Source organism: Aricia agestis, chromosome 5 (genome assembly GCF_905147365.1).
Source record: "Aricia agestis chromosome 5, ilAriAges1.1, whole genome shotgun sequence".
NCBI classification, from domain to species: Eukaryota; Metazoa; Arthropoda; class Insecta; order Lepidoptera; family Lycaenidae; genus Aricia; species Aricia agestis.
The window spans coordinates 9,101,715-9,125,161 of record NC_056410.1 but is presented as its reverse complement, the minus strand read 5'-3'; the positions used below and the strand labels follow the sequence as shown (position 1 = coordinate 9,125,161).

The 23,447-nt window shown below is 38.2% G+C and overlaps 2 protein-coding genes across 2 annotated transcripts in view; both read right to left on the bottom strand.

Annotated features, from left to right (window-relative positions):
- The window catches only part of LOC121727284, a 75,541-nt gene extending 58,662 nt beyond the window's left edge, over window positions 1-16,879 (bottom strand). The window contains exon 1 of the mRNA XM_042115017.1: window positions 16,722-16,879. Within this exon, the coding sequence (XP_041970951.1) occupies window positions 16,722-16,792 (71 nt within the window). The 5' untranslated portion in view covers window positions 16,793-16,879. The remainder of the gene's footprint in view (window positions 1-16,721) is intronic.
- A 729-nt stretch (window positions 16,880-17,608) lies between these two features.
- Window positions 17,609-19,950, bottom strand: LOC121727286. Its single transcript, XM_042115019.1, has 3 exons — window positions 19,920-19,950; window positions 19,270-19,468; window positions 17,609-17,881 (listed from the first exon to the last, which is right to left on the bottom strand). Exons 2-3 carry the CDS (start codon window positions 19,444-19,446, stop codon window positions 17,729-17,731), a joined length of 330 nt encoding a protein of 109 aa, XP_041970953.1. The 5' UTR covers window positions 19,447-19,468; window positions 19,920-19,950; the 3' UTR covers window positions 17,609-17,728.
- Between the last annotated feature and the right edge of the window lie 3,497 nt (window positions 19,951-23,447).

The window sequence follows — 23,447 nt, the reverse complement described above, 5'->3', positions numbered from 1 at the left end:
GAGTGAAATGTGAATGCAAGCTGTAGATATTGACATTAAATCCTGGAGATGTTGAAGTCCTAGGATGAACAAAGATCATCTTCGAACATGCTCGGTCCGCACACAATGGGTCGGCGGTCCGGATGCGGACCGCGGTCCGCCATTTGGTGACCCCTGCTCTACAGGATGTTAAAAATAATAAGTGATAATACTTTAGGGTGTGTACGTGTTCCTTGTAGAGAGTTCAATATGAAAGTAGCAGCGCTGAAAGACCACATTTTTTTTTCACTTTTGTATGGGGTAACTCGTGACGCTCGGGCCCTTCCCATACAAAAGTGAAAAAAATTTTTCGTCTTTCAGAGTTGCTACTTTCACAGTGAACTCTCTACAAGGAACACGTACACAGTCTAAAGTATTATCACTTATTTATGTTACACACTGTATATTCTATAATGTGTTCAGTGTTTCAGAGAGTTGTCAGCTTGCCATTCTTGCTTCACACTTTCCAGTCTCTATGATCGTTGCAGTTTGATTGTAAGTAGTTTTATTGACTTAAATACCGACTTAGATAAACTTTGTTCCCATTTACAGGCACTTACGCACTTAGCTTTATTGAAGTGCAGTGATCTCTTTATCGCTAATGATAACCCTCAGTAGCTTCTGGCGTAAATGGGTCAGCTATTATAAAAGGGCCACTCTTATCATGTAGATGACGTTGGTAATAGTCGGGATAGCATTTGTTTTAATTTATGTTGTCTTCAAACTGATTTTCCTTTGGAAAATATTATTATTAATTCAAGTGTCTGTTTAAGTACAGGTACATGAATGCTGAATGAATTTAAATGATAATTATTTGATATACATTTAAATTTGATACTTACCCGGAAAAGTACATTTAAACCTACGAATAATAAAAACTAATTTAAACCATTTTAAACATATATTTTATCACAAAACAATTTTTCATTTCCCGCGCCATAAACTTTCTGTGCAACGATTAACGAAGTTGCGGCTTCGATTACAGAGTTGCCGGCAACATCTCTAGTTCTTATATTTACCTATAGAGTTCTCATCATAGCTGCATATAAATAAACACAATATGGTATTCCCTTGTCTCTTTCACCGAGATGCCGGTGCCGCGGTGACGTATATGAGCCATAAAGTTAATATACCTAGCGGAATAGAGAAACCAAGGCCTGAGCAAGAGAGATGCCACTATCAGTAGCACTGCGTGGTAAAAAGAGACGTGTGATACATGACAGCAGCACTTTTTTTTTGACGTCCAGTCGGCACGTGCCGCACGTTGACAATTTAATCTCATAGAATTCATGTTCAATCATGCTTGTGTAAGTGTATATGTAGTACGTACACATATTTTTCACACAGATGAAAACCAATTTTGGTTACGTTTGACAGCTCGAGATTGTTGCTCTATTCCGCTAGGTATATTAACTTTATGATATGAGCCAATAATAGCGATAATTGCATTGCGACTCGCGGACACATGTCTGATGTCGGTAATTACACATGATAATGTAACACGTGATTTGTACTGTTATTGATTTTACTACACATTGTCCGTTATCTTTTGATAGCTATGAAGCTATCTGGTGACTGGTGAGTTGCTTGACCGTGCCGCTATCGGCAACTATCGGAACAGTACGAGATAGAGCGGGTGCTGGGTAGAGTTGAGTATGCAAAATGTAAGGACCGCATGCAGTGAATGGGGTTGAACTCAGAAAATCATGCAGATTGTGATTCTGAATGTTGCCAGAAACGTAATGGTCCAATGAAAAATATGTAAAAATAGACCAATACGATAAATATAAATAATAATACTCCTGGTAAAATTCAGAATCATAATCTGCATGTTTCTTGAGTTCAACCCCGTTTACAGAATAAGGTATACATATTTTGCATACTCAACTCCACCCAGCACCTGTCCTATGATAAAAATCATATTGAATCTATAGCTTAAGCAGGTGACAAGAATCTCTAGGCAGATTAAATTGAATATATTGTGTAATTATGTGAGTTTTAAACTGCTTGGATGTTTCTAATGTAGAAAAATGTATTGCACAGTGCAGTTTACATCACAAAAAATTTATACAGCACAAATATTGTATTTTCCTTTAATATACTCAAAGGGGGGATATTTTACTTAACCGATTCAATGCGGCGCACCTTTTTGAAGACTTTCAGTCGTGGCGGCATACAATTTTCCCGTGACACGTGAGCCGTGTCATAGGCCATAGAAGTAGATGACACGGCTACCGTGTCATCCGCCACGTTCAAAAAGCTTTATGGTTTTTTTTGGTTTTTACGCTTGTATTAACTTGATTTATTTAGTTGAGTTTGGGAGTTTCGCTGTTGTTTAAAATACCAAAATCATAAGCTACTATGATGATTACATTAATCATCATCATCAACACTACACCATGCATCATCAAATTATGACCCTGTTATTAGTACTTTATATAGTCTTATAGATCGAGACTGATATTTTTGATCATTATTCTGTAGTTTGTCTAATGATTTTAATATTATTTTGTTATTTTAAAGCACAATACTATTATTCGAATTTGATGTTATGGCTACCAAGGTGTGTTGGTGACAATTATGTTTATAAAAAACGCCAAAACTGGTAGAAAACCTTAAGAATAACTAAAAAGAGTAAAATTACTATTTTTAAACAAAAAAATTTAAACCGACTTCCAAGGTCCAAAACAATGGTAATTTTCTAAACTGAACTAAAAAGTATTGAATAATAATTCTTATTCTGTACTCAGTATTTCTGTTCTCAATCTTCATAATTTTGAAGTCAGTACAAGTTCTATAAGTTGCAGTTACATTATTCTGTCATAGACCTGGCGATTAGTTAGCTGGCGGCTAGTTAGCCGGCGGGCGTCCGAATTTTTGTGATCAGAAATTTCGGATAATGTACGGTGGGCTAAAAAAGGAGACAGCACCTACTTTTTTCAATTCACAGAATATTCAGAGAGGAAGCCTATAAGCTTGTTTTACGTAGAAAATTTAGACGGTTTTGTTCGGAGTAGAACCTTCTAAAGTGTAATTTGAGGGAGATACAATCGCTTTTTAAATGACACGGCTCACGTGTCATACGCCACACGTTAAAAACCCATAAGATGCGGCTGCTGTATAATCCGCAATGAATGCACCTTTTAAAAAAAGTTGACGGCCCCTACTTTTTTTCAAATCACAGAATATTCAGAGGCGAAGCCTATAGGATTGTTCTACGTGGAAAATTAAGATGATTTTGTTCAGAGTAGAACCTTCTAAAGTGTAATTTGAGGGTGATACAATCGTTTTTCAAATGACACGGGTCCCGTGTCATACGCCACACGTTAAAAACGCGTATGACACGGCTCCCGTGTCATCCGCACTGAATCGGTTAGCAAAAATCTTGTACAACATGTTATCCTTAAAGAGTGTACCAAGATATCTCGGTACAACCTACATCGCTAATGTAGCGGGAAATGGAAAACCCAGTGGCTGGGGCTGATCGAATCACATCTCGCCGAAACCGTTCCGTACGTGTGCACATACGATACATCGACACGTCTATGATCGAATAACGTAGGTATAGCGGGGTGGATACAAATAAATTCGATATTCATTTGGTTATAGATTTGATTTTTGCATATTGATGATAAGTGTGTGGTGTAAATATTTTATACATTTTGTAGACTTAAATGCTTTCTCTCCAAGTTGGCTCAGGATGATTGGCCACGAATCACGATTGATATCAATTAAATAATTATACACTTTCCTTGCACTTATTCCACTTTATTTAAGATATTTATTACAAAACTAGCTGTTGCCCGCAACGTCGTCCGCGTGAATGTATGTTATTAAAATCGAGATTTACAAAATTGAACACCATCTACGACTATTTTATTTGGATCTACATTACACACGAAATTTTTAATGCACCACGAAAATAAACTATAATTATAAAAATTGTAACTGTACTAAGTATAGCTAAATTAATATTGGAATTTGTTGTGTTAGACTGTTGCCAATAATAATTATGACAAAAACGCTTGAAGGCACGGATTAATTTCCTGCTGTCCACGATCACCGTAGTATGCGACATCAGATTTACACTGTAGGTTGTCTAGCATTGTAGTTCTTTCGTCTTGGCAGAAAAAACTCTCCCAGAGAACATGATTCAAACATACTGCCTTCGGTCGTACATATTCTACCATTTCTACCTATGTGCTCGACCGATGCTAGTAACTTAGATCCATAAAGTTTGACTTTAAAATTTCCATGGCTGGTAACGAATTGAGATACGCAGTGGTCAATATCCATCCAGTGTTTGGATAAGCGTTTACGAATATTAGGAAAAGTTTTAAAGATCGACCTTTGCTAGAATTGGTAATCACTTTGGTTGTCGTTGTAAATTCCGAGGAGTTTCTTCAATTCCATTACTTATCAAGTCACCGTTTTTAGGGTTCTGTACCCAAAGGGTAAAAACGGGACCCTATTACTATAAGACTTCGTTGTCTGTCCTTCTGTCTATCTCCAGGCTGTATCTTAAGAACCGTTATAGCTAGAGGTCTGAAATTTTTACAGATTGTGTATATCTGTTGCCGCTATAATAACAAATACTGAAAACAAAATAAAATCAATATTTAAGGGGGGCTCCCATACAACAAACATGATTTTTTTGGCCTTTTTTGCTCGATACCAATAATTACAACAGGCAGGCAGTTGAAATTTTCACAGAATCCTTATATATATATATGTGTTATTTAATAATTAATAATAAAATTGGAATATAATTAAAATTTAAGGGGGGCTCCCATACAAAAACACAACTTTTGGCCTATTTTTTCTCTATAACGGTACGGAACCCTTCGTGCGTGAGTCCGACTCGCACTTGGCCGATTTTATTGTAAACATGGTATCAAATTCGGGCAATCTATACAACAAAAAAAGAATTTTGAAAATCTGACCACAAACAGCAAAGTAAACATTAACTCCTCCTTTTTTTAAAGTCGGTTAAAAATTTTATCTAAGATGTTGACCAGGGATGTAAGGTATCATCATGCCAAATTTCATTGAAATCAGTCCAGCGGATTCAGAGATTAGCCTGTACAAACAGACAAACAGACAAACAGACAGAGAAACAAAAATTTCAAAAACAGTTAAAATGTATTCTAGTACTCTTCTAATATGCCCCTGACTCGTTTTTTCAAGTTTATTTTCAAACTACAAAAATTTTACCTCTACGATTTTATTATAAGTATATATACATATAGAATGTTAAATACACGACGGGTTTCGAAAAAATCATCATCAGGTGTTTTTCGAAACCGGTCGTGTATTTAACAATTTTGTAATAAATATCTTAAATAAAGTGGAATAAGTGCAAGGAAAGTGTATAATTATTTAATTATTGAAGATGAATTTCCACCAAGAAGTGACAGTACATTCAATATCATAACGATTGATATCATTTGTTCATGCTTTTATGTAGTTTCATAATGATGCTGACTGACATAGATCAGGACAAGAGACCTAGATTAAACCTAAGGATGTTGAACTAATTAAAAAAATATGTATCATTAAAATCCAACCGTAACAAAGCGTACAGCCCTTAAGAGGCTACTTAATTTTTACAGGGGTTCCCAAATTTATTTTGTCTACTGCCCACTTTGAGAACAAATTATGTTTTATCGCCCCCCCCCATTGTTTCCATTCAAAATGCATTTAGATGAAATAAAATTACAAATCACCGCCCACTACACAACGCCCCCATTTTTTTCTGGGTCCCACACCGCCCTCTTCCTTCAGACCTTCAGCGCCCACAAGGGGGCATTATCGGCCACTTTGGGAAAGGCTGCATTAAAGTTTAAACTACGCTACACGAATCACGATGTCTTCATGCGTAATTCACGCGGAGTTGGCAGCGCGGTAGCGTATTTTGACTCACACATGGGTGAAAAAATGCCCCCACTTTCTTTTTCGTTGTTCGTTTATTGTTATAACGTATTATAATCTAGGGTTCATGCTCCACATAGGTAATTTGCAATGCGGGCTTCTAGTGTTACATTTCCTCAGTGTTCGTGACTTATAAGTACAGGTTTTGATTTCACATACAACACGGTCATCGGTTGCCAGCTGAAATCGATAAGGTCAAATGTCGTAGTAGCCCTGACCGTACTCGCTGGCGTCGCGCCAGAGCTTTCATCGCTCCTCAACTATACTAGGTCGATTCTGCTTAACAATATAGCTTCGATATTGTTTCGCTTAGCTTCAGGAGAAAAAACTACGAAATTGTGTTTTCATAAAATGTCAAAATAATAGCAAACGCGTTCTGATTGACTGAAATTGCAAAAACAGTCGTTGGCATTTTTTATAGCTGACGAAGTACATAAAAACAATATTATTTCGCTATTTGAGATGATTTACACTGGATCGAAGCTGTATTAATATTGGATTAGTAACTAATGTAACGTAAGTATATATAAGCTAATCATTAGTTTATATACTTAAAAATAAGAAAAAAAAATATCTTTATTTTCTCAAATTAGCCATAATACATCTGTAGTGACCTCAGTCACGTATTCTATTATTGTAGCAAAGTTTATTTTACTTTGTCAAAATTTATAGTTCCTAAATTTACATTTAAATAAGTTTTAGAAGTAGGTTTTTACAAATTTTATCAAAATTTTATTTACAACATTAGATTTTACAAAAGTTATATTTACAAAGATAGTTTTTACATATTTACAAAAGTTGATTTTATATTTACACTTTTTTATACAACTGTACTTTATTAATTTCACGACTGACAACATCTAGTCATTTATCCTATATTGTATACTATAACTACTATTAAACCTAAACTTAGTTACAACAAAATCATAGATTATTTACAACTAGTATTATAAATTAAATAACTACTTACATAAATTAGAATAAGAATTGTAAAGTAGAATTCTAAGTTAAATAAATTATAACGGGCAGCGAACAAATTAGGCAAGTCGGCAATTACTCGCAATGTATGTTGCAGTGTACAGAAATTCGCACACTAGCTGTAACATTCCGTGGCGCGCGCGCGCGGAACCGGTTCGGCCGGGCGGCCGGCCCTCGCCCCGCCGGCCGGGCGCTCGCGCAGTAGTCTGATCGATGCTTTTACGCAGGACGCATGACTATCGCTGATTTGCTCCTTGCCCGCTTCGCGCTAAATACGTATTTTATTTTCGCCTATTCTCTCTCGCTTGGCTGTGTAGCTCCTTCTAGTAATAGAAAAGGTGGACAGTACTTTTTCCCTGCTTCATTGGTGACCATCCGAAGAACACGATGTCGCAGTCGGGTAGCGATAACGAGAACAAAGGCGAGCCATTTCAGTTAAATCGCGTTGGTGTGCGGGTACCGCCTTTCTACCCTTCAAAACCGAAGCTGTGGTTTGCGTCGTTGGAGAGCCAATTTGCTCTGGCTGGAGTTTCATCAGACGCTACGAAGTATCACTACGCCGTGTCACACCTCGAACCTCAGTACGTGGAGATCGTGGAGGACATCGTCGAGGGGCCAGCTTTACCTAACAAGTACGAGTTGTTGAAATCGGAGCTCGTGAAGAGGTTGTCTGCGTCACGTGAGAAGCAGGTCCAGCAGTTGCTGCACCACGAAGAGTTAGGAGACCGGAAGCCATCGCAGTTTCTTCGGCGGTTACGAGGCTTAGCTGGTTCGGAAGTACCTGATGACCTTCTCAGGACCCTTTGGGCCAGCCGTCTACCCAGCAGCGTGCAGCCGATAATCGCATCACAGGCCAAGATGAAGTTGGACGAGGTTGCCGAGCTTGCTGACCAGGTTCTGGATGCAGTATCCCCTAGCGTGCAGGTAGCAGCAGTTTCACCAGCCACCAGTGGATCTAGTGAGATTGCGATGTTAACGCGGCAAGTAGAAGCGCTAGCACAAAAAGTTGAGCGTATGTCGCGGTCACACTCTAGAACCGGACATTCTTCAAAACGTCCGGGTCGTTCATCTTCGACGAGACGGTCGCAGTCGAGCTACAGACGACATCCGATGTGCTGGTTCCACTTCAAGTTCGCGGACAAGGCAAACAGGTGCGTGAAACCCTGTGACTATTCGGGAAATGCGGCAGGCAGTCGGTAATGGCGGCCGACGACTGCCCAAGTGCCGGTCGCCTGTTTGTAACGGATAAGCAGACTAAGCTACAATTTTTAGTGGACACTGGTAGCGATTTGTGTGTTTTTCCCCGTAAATTTTTAAAAGAATGTCGTGCCAAAACAAATTTTGAATTGTGTGCCGCTAACGGTTCAGTTATTAACACTTATGGTACTTACCACATTGTTTTAAATTTAGGGCTACGTCGTGACTTCCCTTGGAATTTTATTGTGGCCGATGTCACGAGGGCTATAATAGGCGTGGATTTCTTATCACACTACAACCTAATAGTAGATGTCCGAAATCAACGTCTCATAGACGGTAAGACTACGCTTGTTACGGCGGCTTCACTCGCGTCTCGTAACGATAGCATTTCTTCCGTGAAGGTGGTATCTGGTAACTCTGTGTATCATGACATTCTTGCTCAATACCCAGAAATTACACGTCCACCCGGGATACATCGCACAACACACCACAACACCATTCACCACATCCGCACAACACCTGGGCCACCGGTTTCTTGCACACCACGCAGGCTTGCACCCGATAAACTTAAGATAGCAAAGTCTGAGTTTGAGTCGATGTTGCAGAGTGGTACCTGTCGACCTTCGGAATCAGCATGGGCTTCACCCCTTCACCTCGCGCCCAAGAAGGACAATGGGTGGCGTCCTTGTGGGGACTACCGCATGCTGAATGCCCGAACTATTCCCGACAGATACCCCATAAAACACATTCACGACTTTGCTCATTGTTTATCGGGCTGTACGGTCTTCTCCACCATCGACCTGGTTAAGGCTTATAACCAGATCCCCGTTCATCCCAACGATATCGCGAAAACCGCGATCACGACGCCGTTCGGACTTTACGAATTTCCATTTATGACATTTGGACTTCGTAACGCCGGACAGACGTTTCAGCGGTTTGTTGATGAGATGCTACGGGGTCTGGATTTTACATATGCCTACCTGGATGACTTCTTGATCTTTTCCAGAGACGAGGAGACCCACAAAGACCATTTACGGCAGCTGTTCGAGAGGCTAAGGCAGTATGGTATGGTCGTCAACACGGCCAAGTGCGTTTTTGGTGTCTCGCAGGTAACTTTCTTGGGCTACCAAATATCAAAGAGTGGTACGAAACCCATGCCAACAAAGGTCGAAGCCATCAAAAACTTCCCCATTCCGAAGACGGTAAGAGAACTCCGTAGGTTTCTTGGAATGGTGAACTTTTATCGCAGGTTCATCCCAGGCGCTGCTAAACAACAAGCTGCATTGAACGAGCTGCTCACAGGATCGGTGAAGGGTTCGCACCCGGTCAACATTAGTGGTAAGTCACTTGAGGCCTTTGAAGCCTGCAAAGAAGGTCTGTGTGAGGCCGCCTTGCTGGCTCATCCCGATTGTGAGGCGAAGTTAGCGCTTGTCACCGACGCATCGGACAGGGCCATTGGTTCGGTGTTACAGCAAAGGAGTGGTGACGGTGAGTCCTGGGAGCCTCTGGCATTTTTCTCTCGTGGGTTGAGTCCTTCTCAACGGAAGTACTCACCCTACGATCGAGAACTACTTGCTATCTATGAGAGCATTAAATATTTCAGGCACATGCTCGAGGCCCGGGACTTCACAGTCTACACCGATCACAAGCCCCTGACCTTCGCGTTTCACAATCGGAAGGAAAACTGCTCGCCAAGACAGTTCCGTCATTTGGATCTGATCGCGCAGTTTACCACCGATATTCGCCACATATCTGGTAAAGACAATGTGGTAGCTGACACTCTTTCGCGAGTTGAGGAGATTGCCCAGCCGATTGATCTTGAACAGCTGGCCGCTGCTCAACTGTCCGATCCAGAGCTGAAACAACTCGCGGAAGGCACGACGTCGCTACGCATCGAAAAAATCCAATTTCAAGGTGCGAAGACGGAACTGTTTTGCGACGTCAGTACGGGCGTCAGGAGGCCTTATGTACCCAGGGTGCTGCGCAAAAGGGTGTTCGAAAGTCTGCATAGTCTTAGTCACCCTGGTGCCAGTGCTACTGTTAAGCTAGTTTCTGAGCGATACGTATGGCCCGGAGTTAGACGGGACTGTAGGAACTGGACACGGGCATGCTTAGCATGTCAGAAGTCCAAGATTACTCGCCATACCAGCGCTCCACTTGGCAACTTCCACCTTCCTTCGTCCCGTTTCAAATTTGTTCATATCGACCTGATAGGTCCTTTGCCTCCATCCCAGGGCTTCAGATATTGCCTCACCGCAATCGACCGTTTCACGCGTTGGCCTGAGGCAATACCAATAGAGGAGATGACGGCTGAAGCCGTAGCGAGAGCCCTCGTAAGTGGATGGATCTCAAGGTTTGGTTGTCCTGCTGACATCGTGACAGATCGTGGCAGGCAGTTTGAGTCGGCGCTGTTCCGAAATCTTTCTCGGATCGCTGGATTCACGCATCACCGAACCACTTCGTATCACCCAGCTAGTAATGGTCTCGTGGAAAGATTTCATAGACAGCTAAAAGCTGCCATAGTCTGTCACGGTGACAGCAACTGGGTGGAGTCACTTCCTCTTGTGCTGCTTGGCGTCCGCAGCTCATTTAAGGAAGACCTGCAGACCACTTCAGCTGAACTGGTGTATGGCGAACCTTTGCGTCTACCTGGTGAATTTTTCGATTCAGAGCCTGACTGTCCTCTAGACTTGACTGAGTTCACGTCAAGACTACGAGGCATAGTCCAGAGCCTGAAGCCTTCACCTGGGTCTCGTCACCACGGGAAACGTCCGACATTCGTTTTCAAGGAGTTAGCCACTTGCACTCACGTATTCTTGCGTGATTGTACTGTTGGTGGCGCCTTAAAACCCGCTTATTCTGGACCTCACGAGGTTCTGCAACGTGACGACAAAGTTTTCACTATACTGGTAAATGGCAAGAAAGTCACGGTATCGATAGACCGGGTCAAACCGGCCTACGTACTTAGCGACCCAGACACCACGCCACACACACATACACCACAAACACAACAGCCCAAAAGGCAGAAAAATACACACGTGACACTACCGGAGAATCAGAGTCCACCGGATCGCGAAAGAGTTGCCTATAGAACGAGATCCGGACGTACAGTTAGATTTCCCGATTATTATCGCCCTTGACGGTCTCAAGGGGGGGCTGGTGTAGTGACCTCAGTCACGTATTCTATTATTGTAGCAAAGTTTATTTTACTTTGTCAAAATTTATAGTTCCTAAATTTACATTTAAATAAGTTTTAGAAGTAGGTTTTTACAAATTTTATCAAAATTTTATTTACAACATTAGATTTTACAAAAGTTATATTTACAAAGATAGTTTTTACATATTTACAAAAGTTGATTTTATATTTACACTTTTTTATACAACTGTACTTTATTAATTTCACGACTGACAACATCTAGTCATTTATCCTATATTGTATACTATAACTACTATTAAACCTAAACTTAGTTACAACAAAATCATAGATTATTTACAACTAGTATTATAAATTAAATAACTACTTACATAAATTAGAATAAGAATTGTAAAGTAGAATTCTAAGTTAAATAAATTATAACGGGCAGCGAACAAATTAGGCAAGTCGGCAATTACTCGCAATGTATGTTGCAGTGTACAGAAATTCGCACACTAGCTGTAACATTCCGTGGCGCGCGCGCGCGGAACCGGTTCGGCCGGGCGGCCGGCCCTCGCCCCGCCGGCCGGGCGCTCGCGCAGTAGTCTGATCGATGCTTTTACGCAGGACGCATGACTATCGCTGATTTGCTCCTTGCCCGCTTCGCGCTAAATACGTATTTTATTTTCGCCTATTCTCTCTCGCTTGGCTGTGTAGCTCCTTCTAGTAATAGAAAAGGTGGACAGTACTTTTTCCCTGCTTCACATCATAACATAAGACCTCCCCATTAAGTTAATAACTTGTGTTGGGGTTGTCTCGCTCATCCTTCCAATGAATACCTATTTGAGAAACTTAATGCTAACAAAAATGCAGTTACAAAATAAAAAGAAAAGAAAAACAATAATTAGAAAATAATATTATAAAACAACTAGGTACAAATCGTTTTTAAAAACTTACTTACATAATATTATAGCGAAATCAGGGTAGTGGGTACAGACTGTTCAGCTATTTCACCTCTGACCTAGGGGCTTTATGCTAACGACACAAGGTCCATAGAAACTCAGACATATAGCACTGAACGGAGAATACGGCTTATTTTATATAACATAATATTCTGAGCTATATTTAGAAGGGTAATTAGTGAAGATCAAGTTTTCTACATGTTACGTGCACAATTTTGGCAACTCCTCCAGAGTATTACAAGAACGCACGAAGTGGTATCTTCTATGATAATGTTTTCATTTATGATTATAAATGTAGGATTACTGCGTTTTAGAAGGTTTTACATACATTTATGACGGCTTAATGTGGTAATTTTATGCGCTTCGTGTGACAATACAATCGCAGTAATAACATCATACCAACGATTTTACTATCCCTAAATTTTAATATTTTCGCCATTTAGTTCTAATAGCAGGTTCACGTTCACGTCCACCAAGTAGGTATCTACCTATGTGTTAAGGTTAACCCCAAATAGTATGTCTCCTATCTCGTTCTTTCACGATAAATATAATAGAAGGCATTATATTTTAACACAAATTGTAGCAAGAGAGCCTGCTGTTACTTACTGTGCAAGTGTGCAACTCTACTTCTCTACCCTTGTCGAGATTAGAAATATTACGCCATGCAGTGGTAAACTATGACTAGGCTTTCTATTGTTTCTGTCACTATCGCACAAAGTAATTCAGAATAAGTTGCATACAAAATGCTAAAAATTACGTTCTGAAACATGAAAACATGAAAAGGAGATCCCTATAAATAAACATACTTAATATTATCTACAGTTTATTATTAAATATAATATTCTACGCAGTATTGGGAAGTTTGATAATGTCTTCTGTAGATAACTTATCAATTGCAATACCGCTTGAACGGTAAACACGTTTTGTTTGCATACTCCAGACAATACAAACAAAACCCAATTATCATAAGAATACCAGTACTAAGGTTTAATAATAATAAGTACTTAATTACATGATATAACATTAACATAATACGACACCTACCTCATACCTGTAATTCTCCCCCTCAGGGTTGGGCCATGACGGAAGACCATGTCACCATAAATTCGATGCAGTGCATAACATGCACGATGTCAATCATGGACCAACGTGAAGTAGATCATAGATGTAACTATAGTAGTTGGTAGGTACTACCAACTATTATCTATTCTGTGGTACTACTAATATATTATATTCTGTGCTAGTACTTAGTAGTAGTAGATCGGATGGTACCATAAATTATTACTTATTTGCTTTAAACTCAATTTCACCAACGACTGTTAAAGTTAATGCTCGATTCAGTATCACGTTACCTCTTTCGTTTTTCATATGAATAAAAGAGAAGACATGAGATTTTAACAAGCTTTTGACACTATCAGACGTTGGTGAAATTGGGCATTAGCATATTATCAACTAACTGGGTATTTTATAGGATCGAATACTGTAGATTTATCGGTCGTGATGAACACTATTTATAAACCTGTGATGTGTGGTAACCACAGAGGGCTAACCACAATGCATCTTGCGTTTTGTAATATAAAACGACTTCCTCTATTCAATTCACAGTAGGTACTTAAAGTCTTTTTTTTTTAATTATTTTGAAGTTCAATTATTATAATAAAATTTAACTACAGTATTTTTTAAAACTTTTATTGATACGCGCCCAATTTTCGAAAAAAATTAGATATAAGTAGGTACTATCAGAGAAGTTGATTCATAAGCAAATCGGGGACCTAAGTAGTTTGGTTGCGTTACGTCAAACCCAGCTGACAGATCACAATTAACCATAAACCTATTAAGTCTATTCAATTAACATTGAATTGACATATTCGACCAAATAACGTTGGTCTGTCAATTGCATAGGAATCTTCCTCGATGGTAATTGGTACATTATAAATGTCGTCGTGCCTCTCTACATTTTAGTGTAAGTACCTTAGTTACAACAAATACGTCGCCTTCAAGATAACTTTATGTGTACAATCATTGTACTATCAATTATTTAGGTACTTGTAAATGTGTCGTCTTAATATCATAATATTTAATGGCTTGCTAGTCGTCCGGTAAACGGATGAATAAAATAAATCTTAGTCGTCCTATTATTTTATTCACCCGCTAATCGGACGACTAGACACTTCGAATATTTAATGCATTAGTAAGTATTGACGCAATACTACAACATTATTAATACAATGAAAATGTAATAATGTCGTGCCCATTAGTCTACATTCTTGAAAGCGCTACTATTATGTTATAACTCGACGATACGATTTTCTTTTCTTTCCAAATTCTAACAGATGGGACTTTGTTGGCAGCCACTATGCTGTACCTAACCAGCATGTAAGGATATTACAGAAATAAACAGTAGATACGGAGGTAGGTAATCTGCAAAAATATACATGAGAGCTTAATTTTTTTGGACGAAATATTATTTATTGTTTAGTGGATGTTGCGGGCTGCTTGCAACATTGATGGCGCAGAGCACACAAAACCGTATATATTTTTCCTCATATATCTTCTATTGCGTATCTAACGGCCATTCCCAAAATTTGGATCTATCTCTGGTTTATCCCTACTAGAAATAGAAATAGCTCACAATTGACATAAAATATATGTCCCTAATGTCTAATGTGAGCTATTCCTATCTTTAATAGGGCAAAACCAGAGATAGATCAAATATTGGGAACGGCCGTAAGTGAACCAAGTTCCATCAAAGTCGGTTCAGCGGTTTAAACATGAGGTGTAGAGGAATGTTTTCGAATTAATGGTAGTAGGTAAGTCACAACTCATATCACGAGTATCTTAATATTCTGAATATCTTAATATATATTTCTTGTGTGCGTGTGTATGTGACTGAACTCCTCCTAAACGACTGGACCAATTTTGATGAAATTTTTTGTGTGTGTTCGTGGAGATTCGAGAATGGTTTAGATTTACAGTTTGGTCTACTGGAAAATGTTTTTTCAATTAATTTCTTATTTATAAGGAGTTGTTGATTTTGGAATGTTTTACATTAGATCCGGCGGACGGCGCTATCATCGCATTCAATATTATTCTATTTCAATTTTAGTTTGTCCTGACAGATGGTGCTACGATTAATTTGAAAAAAAATTTGTTATTCAATTCATGTGCTGATTAAAATATTAAATAAATAACACATAGGCTACAATTTTAACCGACTTTCAAAATGGGGGAGGTGTTATGTTCGTTTTCTTATATTCAACGATTACTCCGCCGTTTGTTAACCGATTTTCAAAATTTTTCTTTTGGTATATAGGCTATCATCCCAATTTGGTATTATATTCAGAAAAGTGGTGATCTGATGAAGGATCCATAAGTAATCGAGGGAACTCCTCAAAACTTATAGGGAAACATATGGTGACTTCGGTTTCGTGAGAAGTATTCTAAGCATATGCTACCAACAAGTAAGATTTTGCACCGAGATATACCTGGTATACCGTGGTTCGGAAGGTGCTGAGAGAATTCCTGATTCTTTATAGATACAAGTTTGGGAGTTTCGGCGTTGTTTTAAGAACAGAAAGCATATGCTACTATGCAAATTACATTCTTCATCATCATCATCATCATCATCACTACCATATTATACCATTTCATAGTCTTTTAGATCGAGACTCGAGTTTGTCAAGCGATAATTAAAAAAAATCTATATCTACCTAATATTATAAACCTGAAGAGTATGTTTGCTTGAACGCGTCAATCTCAGAAACTACAGGTCCGATTTAAAAACTTATCTCAGTGTTAGATAGATCATTTATCGAGTAAGACTCATCATTTATCGAGAAGGTTATATTATATTATTACTCTAAGACTAATACGACAGAAGAAACTCAGGAAAATGTGGGAAAAACGGGGGAAATATTTTTTATGGGAAAATGTAGCTACGGATTCTGTAAAATTTCTAATTTACGCGGGCGAAGCCGCGCGGGACATCTAGTAATAAAATATTATAGTAGAGAAAACGTGGTCGGACACAGGTACAGCTGCTAAATTGAGTTAAGTTTGAGTCAATAAGCTTTCGGAATCAACTTATAATAGATAATACAATATATAATATAAAAATTAACTTTTCGGCTTCCTAAAATAACAATTTCGTATCGGCCTAAACATCCCCTTTAGGATGAGTAAGGTTAACCTAGTAAGTATATTGTAACTTCTAACATAGGTACCCTACAACCATAATATTTTGTTTCAATTACAATCAAAACAATTTAACGTCAGGGCCGATAACCACTGATATGGGTTATAATACTATCATTTTTGTATTAAAAATATTAAAATATAATATTTCGTAGAGGTAAGGAAATAGTTAAAACGCTACAGCTCTTTTGTTAATTAACTAGAACTTATTACTTGTTGGTTTCATTGATAGAACTTGGGATATCACTTTCACGAGACAGTTCCCAAGTTTCACACCCTACAAGTGCCACAACTAGTTAAGTACTCACCCGGTATCTCTGTTATCAATGGAGTTGTTGGAGGAGCGCGGCACGAGCGGCCGGTAGCTGGACCTCGTCATCTTCACACGCGAACAACACAGATACTGACAACACCAGCGCTCATTGTTTACGCCGCTGATAACGTATCAGCGACATTGATAGATAATAAAAACACCGAAAACGGCTTACAAAAGTATTTACGTTTGTTGAATGACACGATCAATAGTGGGGTGAAAGCTCGCGGAAACCACGCCTCCGACCCGGCCGGTTGCGATTCGTAGCGTCATCTCGCGGTATTTGTGGGAAAGTCCTAAGGGTCCTTGTTCACAATGTCATTATGAACTCCATCCGAGGGTTCTCTATCTTCGGCTTTCATAAGTGGATAAGGATGGTGCATCAATAAAAAGAATTCTGCACTTGACTGTGGCATGAAAAATAAAATTGATACTTAATAAACTTTTTATTTAGTGATTTGCTTAATATTGTTGTTATGTTCAATTTATATCATCTTTTACATAATACTTATGAGTTATGACTAAATTTAATTATGTTTTTAATAGGTAGGTCTAGGAATTTGCGTATCTATTAGTATTTTTTAGAGTTTCATGCCTTTATTGGCATTAGGGGGAACTGGATTATAGAGACGATCAGTCTCTACAAACTACCACAGCTACATCAAGAAAATACTAAGGGCCTGTTTCACCACTTTCTGATAAACTTCCGAATAGGCTATTCACAACTTTTTTGGCAGATTCTCCATACTTGATCTGTCAAGTTAATTTGTGGATACCCTATTCCTTACTTATCAGGAAGTGGTGAAAAGGCCCTAAAGTCACCTGTGATTTAATTAACTTATTGATAAAAAGATAATTTATTTGGTCATTAGTTAAGTTGGTTAGTCACTCAATATGAAATCCATACCTAGGTATAGGTCAAATTTGTTAATTGTGGTTCTTAATCTTCTTAATATGAGTCGCGACTCTTAGGAATCTTAGAAGTCGTTTACGTCATCTGATTTATAATTCCTTCTTGTTTTCTTCTATAACGGCGGTTTTAGATTTCTCTGCTTCTGTTTTGTTTTCATCGTCGTCTTCATTAAGCATCTTTTCCACGTCAGTCTCTAAATTGTCTATTTCCTCTTGCGTTATATTCAGATCGGGATACCTCTCCTAAAATTAAATAAAATACCATCAATAATAATAATTATTTTATCTATCTTTATTAAATATCAATGCTTGTACTTAGTACCTAGTTTATCTAGGTACGACAATGTAGGTATTGGTTTTTATTAACACAGTGCAGAAAATAACACTTCATCGCAACATCTGAAACCTACTCTACTTATTTACTAAGGGTGGGTTGCACCAGAGGCCAGGCGCGGTCGCAGCCTGAAATTTGGGGGGGGGGGGCACTCACTAGTCACTACACTATTTATTTTTTATCTGCGCCCTCGGACGATTCTGGGTTGACAGCTATATAAGGTCGGACGCAGTGACGGTTAGGGGATAGCTAGAAATTTCCTTTTATTATTACCTTTTCAATTTGACCTTAGATTTTGGGGGGAGGGGTCATGTCCCCTGTGACCCACCCCCTTCGGACCGCGCCTGCCAGAGGCGTGGTAAAAGTTAAAGTTATGGTCAAAGTTATGGTTATGGTTAAGGCTAACATTAACTTTAACCTTAACTTTGACCACAGAATTTGACAAATGACAGCTGGTCCGACAAGGCTATATATGAACGTGGGCGGGGGCGCTGCTGGTAAAAAAGAACTGTCAAAAATGGCGTTTTTGTATGATGACAGCGTTAGTTCCTTTTTTCGCCACGTTCATTCAAAGCCTTGTCGAGCTCAAGGTTATGATTAAATATGGCGTCCATTTTTGACAGTTCTCCTAAAGTTAAGGTTAAAGTTAGCCTTAACTATAACCATAACTTTGACCATAACTTTAACTTTAACCACGCCTCTGGTGCAACCCACCCTAAGTATATGGACAGACACTTAAATCATAATAGACATTAAGAGATATTAAGTATCAACATTGTATCAAATACTTCTAGGAAGATAACGTGAAAATAGTTTTGAACATAATTTAATTTGTGGAGCGAATATGAATTAGGAAATAGGAACAACAAATATTTACAAAAGGTTCTTATATCGTTTTCATGACTCTACCTTACGCGGGGAGTGGAGTACAAAGAGGTTTTAGCAAAGAGACATTTTATAATATTATAGTGAATGTGGCAAAGTGCGCCTACCCGGCAAGTGCGCTATATAAGTATAACTAGATAATGCCCGCAACTGTTGCGCTAAAATTCGTTTATCGCGCGGGAACCGTACATTTTCCGGGATAAAAAGTATCCTATGTCCTTTACCGAGACTCAAAGTATATCCATGCCAAATTTCAGCAAAATCGGTTAAGCGGTTTGAGCGTGAAGAGGTAACAGACAGACAGACAGACAGACAGTAGCATGGAAAAATAGCTGTATGGCGCACTTGCCGGGCAGGCGCACTTTGCCACACTCACTATAAGAGAATCAGGCGCTAGGCTGCTTAATCTTACCTGAAGCTGTTTCAAAGCGTTCTGAACATTGTACTGCTGCGCTCGGAGTCGCCGCGGCAGCATGAATGCCACTTGGAACAGTCTCAACATGAGCCACACCAGCACCGCCAGAAACGCGTACACCATCATCGTTTTGCCCATCGTCCAGTAGTCCACGTTCACTTGTTGGTGCTTCATCTTAATTAGCAGTAATACTCAACTATTTAATAACAATTATGTATTAAAAATATACAGGGTGTAAAAACAAAGTTCAATACTTTACATACTTTAGGGTGTGTAATGTGTATGTGTTTATGTTGAGTTAGGGTGAAGCCAAACGAGCGTAATTTTGTGATTCGTGAGTGGCAGAATTTCTGCCGCGTAAATATCTTTTTATACAAATCATGACTCACAAAATTACGCTCGTGTGAATCAAACAGGCCTTTTGTATGAAACTGGATGCAGCAGAATTTCTGCCAGCTGAAATTCTGCGACTCACAACTAACAAATTACGCTCGTATGACTTCACCCTTAACTGTGAAAGTACGCTGAAAGAGTTGCTTTTAACTTCTATGTTTCTATGAGAAATGCCCCAACGTTTCATTCAGCGCTGCTACTTTCACAGAGAACTCTGTACAGCTGTGACCGTGGCTGACACATAATATACACACCCTAAAGTATTATATTAACACTTTGTTGTTACTTTCTGTATATAATATCTTTCTATTTATGGTAGATAGACGTCCACTGTTGCAGGTGGTGACTACAAAATGACCTATATCCTATCGATTCAATGCCGACACGCCACCAATTATTTATGTATCAGAGGTAGCAAACTGTTACGTTGATAGATACATTTTCGATAAATTGGCTATAGGCTGTATAATTAAGAACAAGATAAAAAAAGTTTTTCTTGTCTATCCCCACATTTAGGACACTGCTGTGTTAAACCGCGTTTATAGGAGGATCTTGTGATTTATTAACTTATCAAAACTACTCAAAATCTCTTTAACAGAAACTCCCCATAAGTGCGTAACAAGTAACAGCATAAGGGGATAAAACTTATTCCTTTTTCACGAACGAACGAAAGTTATTGCAGTTACCTTTTTTAGCATAAGAGCATAATATGGTGTCCCACTGCTGGGCAAGGGCCCTTTATTCAATCAAAATAAATCAAATCAATAATAATCCTCTATCCATTTCAGGCGTGCGTTTCTTATATCAATTAAATACTAATCTAAATGATATTTTATAAGTGTACAAAATGTTGACTTTATAAAGTTAAGGTCAAGCAAGGATCGATAGTTGCCGTACTCGCCGCATCACGTGCTATTATTGTCGTGGGACAGTGACAAATGTTCCGGTGCCGTCTTAGCTGCAGACTAATGGGATAGTCCTAGCGGCTAAACTCCACTCGGGCTAACTTGTCGCTAGCGGTCATTCACTCCCTGTCAAAAACTTATCATTTTCCATATAAACCGCGATTGACAATGAAGTGTCAGATATTGTCAATCGTGGTTTTATATGGAAAATGACAAGTTTTTGACAGAGAGTCAATGATCGCTAGCGACAAGTTAGCCCGAGTGGAGTATATAGTCAAAATGAAATAAGTTGTCGTTTGCAATCATTAACCTTTTTAGTCTAGAAGCTATATGAAAAATGAACTCTTATTATAAAGACACATACCTACTTACCATCAGACATTAATCGAATAACCTCTTGGAAATTCTTAAAATGATAATCTCAACTGAATTCTCATCGAGTATGCAAAATACGATATCGGACTAGAAACATAGCTGTTACTACAAACCGCGATTGACATTGGTCAATCGCGGTTTGTATAGAAAACAATGATAATATTATAATTTGACAAGTTTTTTGAGAGGGGGTCAATGACCGCTGCGGACAGGATTAGGCAATACGAGAATAGTCTGAATTATAGGTCTACCAGGATCTGATGATAATAGATTTTCAAAAAATATCCTTGATCATTGGATAAATTTTTATATTTGTACATGTTTCACACACAGAATCAGCCGCTATAAGGAAAAAAAAGAATCAAAATGTTTTAAGTATTTCAATTACCCCGGTATTGCTAGAGTCAATTTCTTTTCTTATTTTTGGCCATCAGATTGTGGTAGACCTATTAGTCAATTAAATAAATCTGGTAGAACTATCCTCGTATTGCCGAATCCTGTCCGTAGCGGTCATTGACCCCCCCCTCAAAAAACTTGTCATATTATACCCTAATATACTGTAGTTTGTGGCTTTATATAGGTTACTTGCGCCTTAAATCTCACTTATTATTATTTATATTACAATGTTACGACACTTACAATGACGGGTCTTTCTTTCACATTGTTCTTAAAATAAATAAAAAGTCGTGCTATTCTAACACAGGATAAGCAATAATAGTAATTAATTATTATTAGGTATTGGCGCAACTTACCATTGTGTTGAATTATTAAGTAACCTACAACTTTTTTGTCCGTCCACGATATACATAAGCTATTATTGAAAAATTTGGTTTATAGTTCACTTAGTTACAATTAAAAAAAAAATGGTTTTAAGAGATATAGTTTGTCAAAAAAGTGGCAACATCGTAGTGTCATCCCTTTTTTCTTAGATTGATTTGAAAGGGATGCCACTACGATATTGCCACTTTTTAATTTCACCTTTTTTACAGACTATACAAGCAAAACGAAGAGTATGTAAGATTTATTATGTATTAAAACGTTTATAAGAACATAAATAAAATATGTTATTTTTTATTAGAAAAAGGTTTTATTTTAGTGAATTTGATGCACAAAATACACAAACGAATATAACATGTTTGATCTCCGTATATACAGATAATAACTTAAGGAAATAAAATATCAGCAAAATATACATTTAAATAATATCATCAAGGCAACAGTAATAGAATTGTTTAAATAAAACTGTGTTAACATCGAGATAAGAAATGCTTTGGACGAAATAACTTAATGACTATAATACTTAATAATAATAGGGGTAAGTAATATATTTATTGGGATAGGGGTAATATATTATCATGTAAGTATTATTACTTTCTGAGAAATTGATACCAATTATATAAAAAATAGTATGTTGTAATAAAATCAATTTTCATACAGAAAAATATTAATGTGGAATGCTGAATAGAAAAAATTAGGTTAATCGCTTTTAAAATACATAGTTGGCTCTATAAAAGAGTTAGGGCCTGTTTCACCACTTCCTGATAAGTGCCGGATAGGCTATCCACAACTTAACTTGACAAATAGAGTATGGAGAATCTGTCAAACAAGTTGTGGATAGCCTATCTGGCACTTTATCAGGAAGTGGTGAAACAGGCCCTTAGAAATTTTATTATGATCAATATATAATTTAAAAAAATCTGACTCCTTGGGTCAGAGCCCGCTCAAATCCTGCAATTTGCAAGATTACTCTTCAGTTCAGTTCAAAATCTCATTTCTCGAATGCACCAGCAATAATTATTAATATTATAATAATATAACGTGTTGTAAAATCAAATGTTCCCATGTTAGGCACAAAACCTGCTAAATGAGGATGTTTAGCCAAAATAGCAATTGAACAATAACTAACAGCTGACTTATGTAAAATAAGTTGAATATTATATTTACAGCCATTTTAATCAGATGGGTGGAGTAATAAACGTCTTTGAAGAATCTTTATAGCTTTAGAGCCACAAACGAGGCGTCCATACCGTCCTTACATTTCGTATGGACCATACGAAATGGCACCATGTAACCACAGTCGCCAAAATATATGTTGCAATAATTATATTTTCACAACTCATGGAATTTTTGGACTGTGACAACACCACTAGGTTGGATGGATGGCTCGTGTATGGTCAATGGTCATTACTCATTACTAGACAACGGATTATATGCACGATCAAAGTACCGAAATATGGATGCCATACATCGGATTACATGTATTTGCAGAGTTTCGTATGCAAATATGCAAATGCATATAATCCGATGTCTACTCATTACCAACTATACTCCACTCGGGCTAACTGTCGCTAGCGGTCGTTGGCTCCCTGTCAAAAACTTGCCATTTTCCATATAAACCGCGATTGACAATGAAGTGTCAGATATTGTCAATCGTGGTTTTAAATGGAAAATGACAAGTTTTTGACAAGGAGTCAATGACCGCTAGCGACAAGTTAGCCCGAG

Bases quoted from the DNA above. Each gene is read 5' to 3' on its own strand.
- LOC121727286 (XM_042115019.1), bottom strand. From the start codon at position 19,446: ATGAAGCACCAACAAGTGAACGTGGACTACTGGACGATGGGCAAAACG. The intron at 17,882-19,269 runs GTAAGATTAAGC...ATTTAATTTTAG, and splicing joins ACGCTTTGAAACAGCTTCAG to GAGAGGTATCCCGATCTGAA.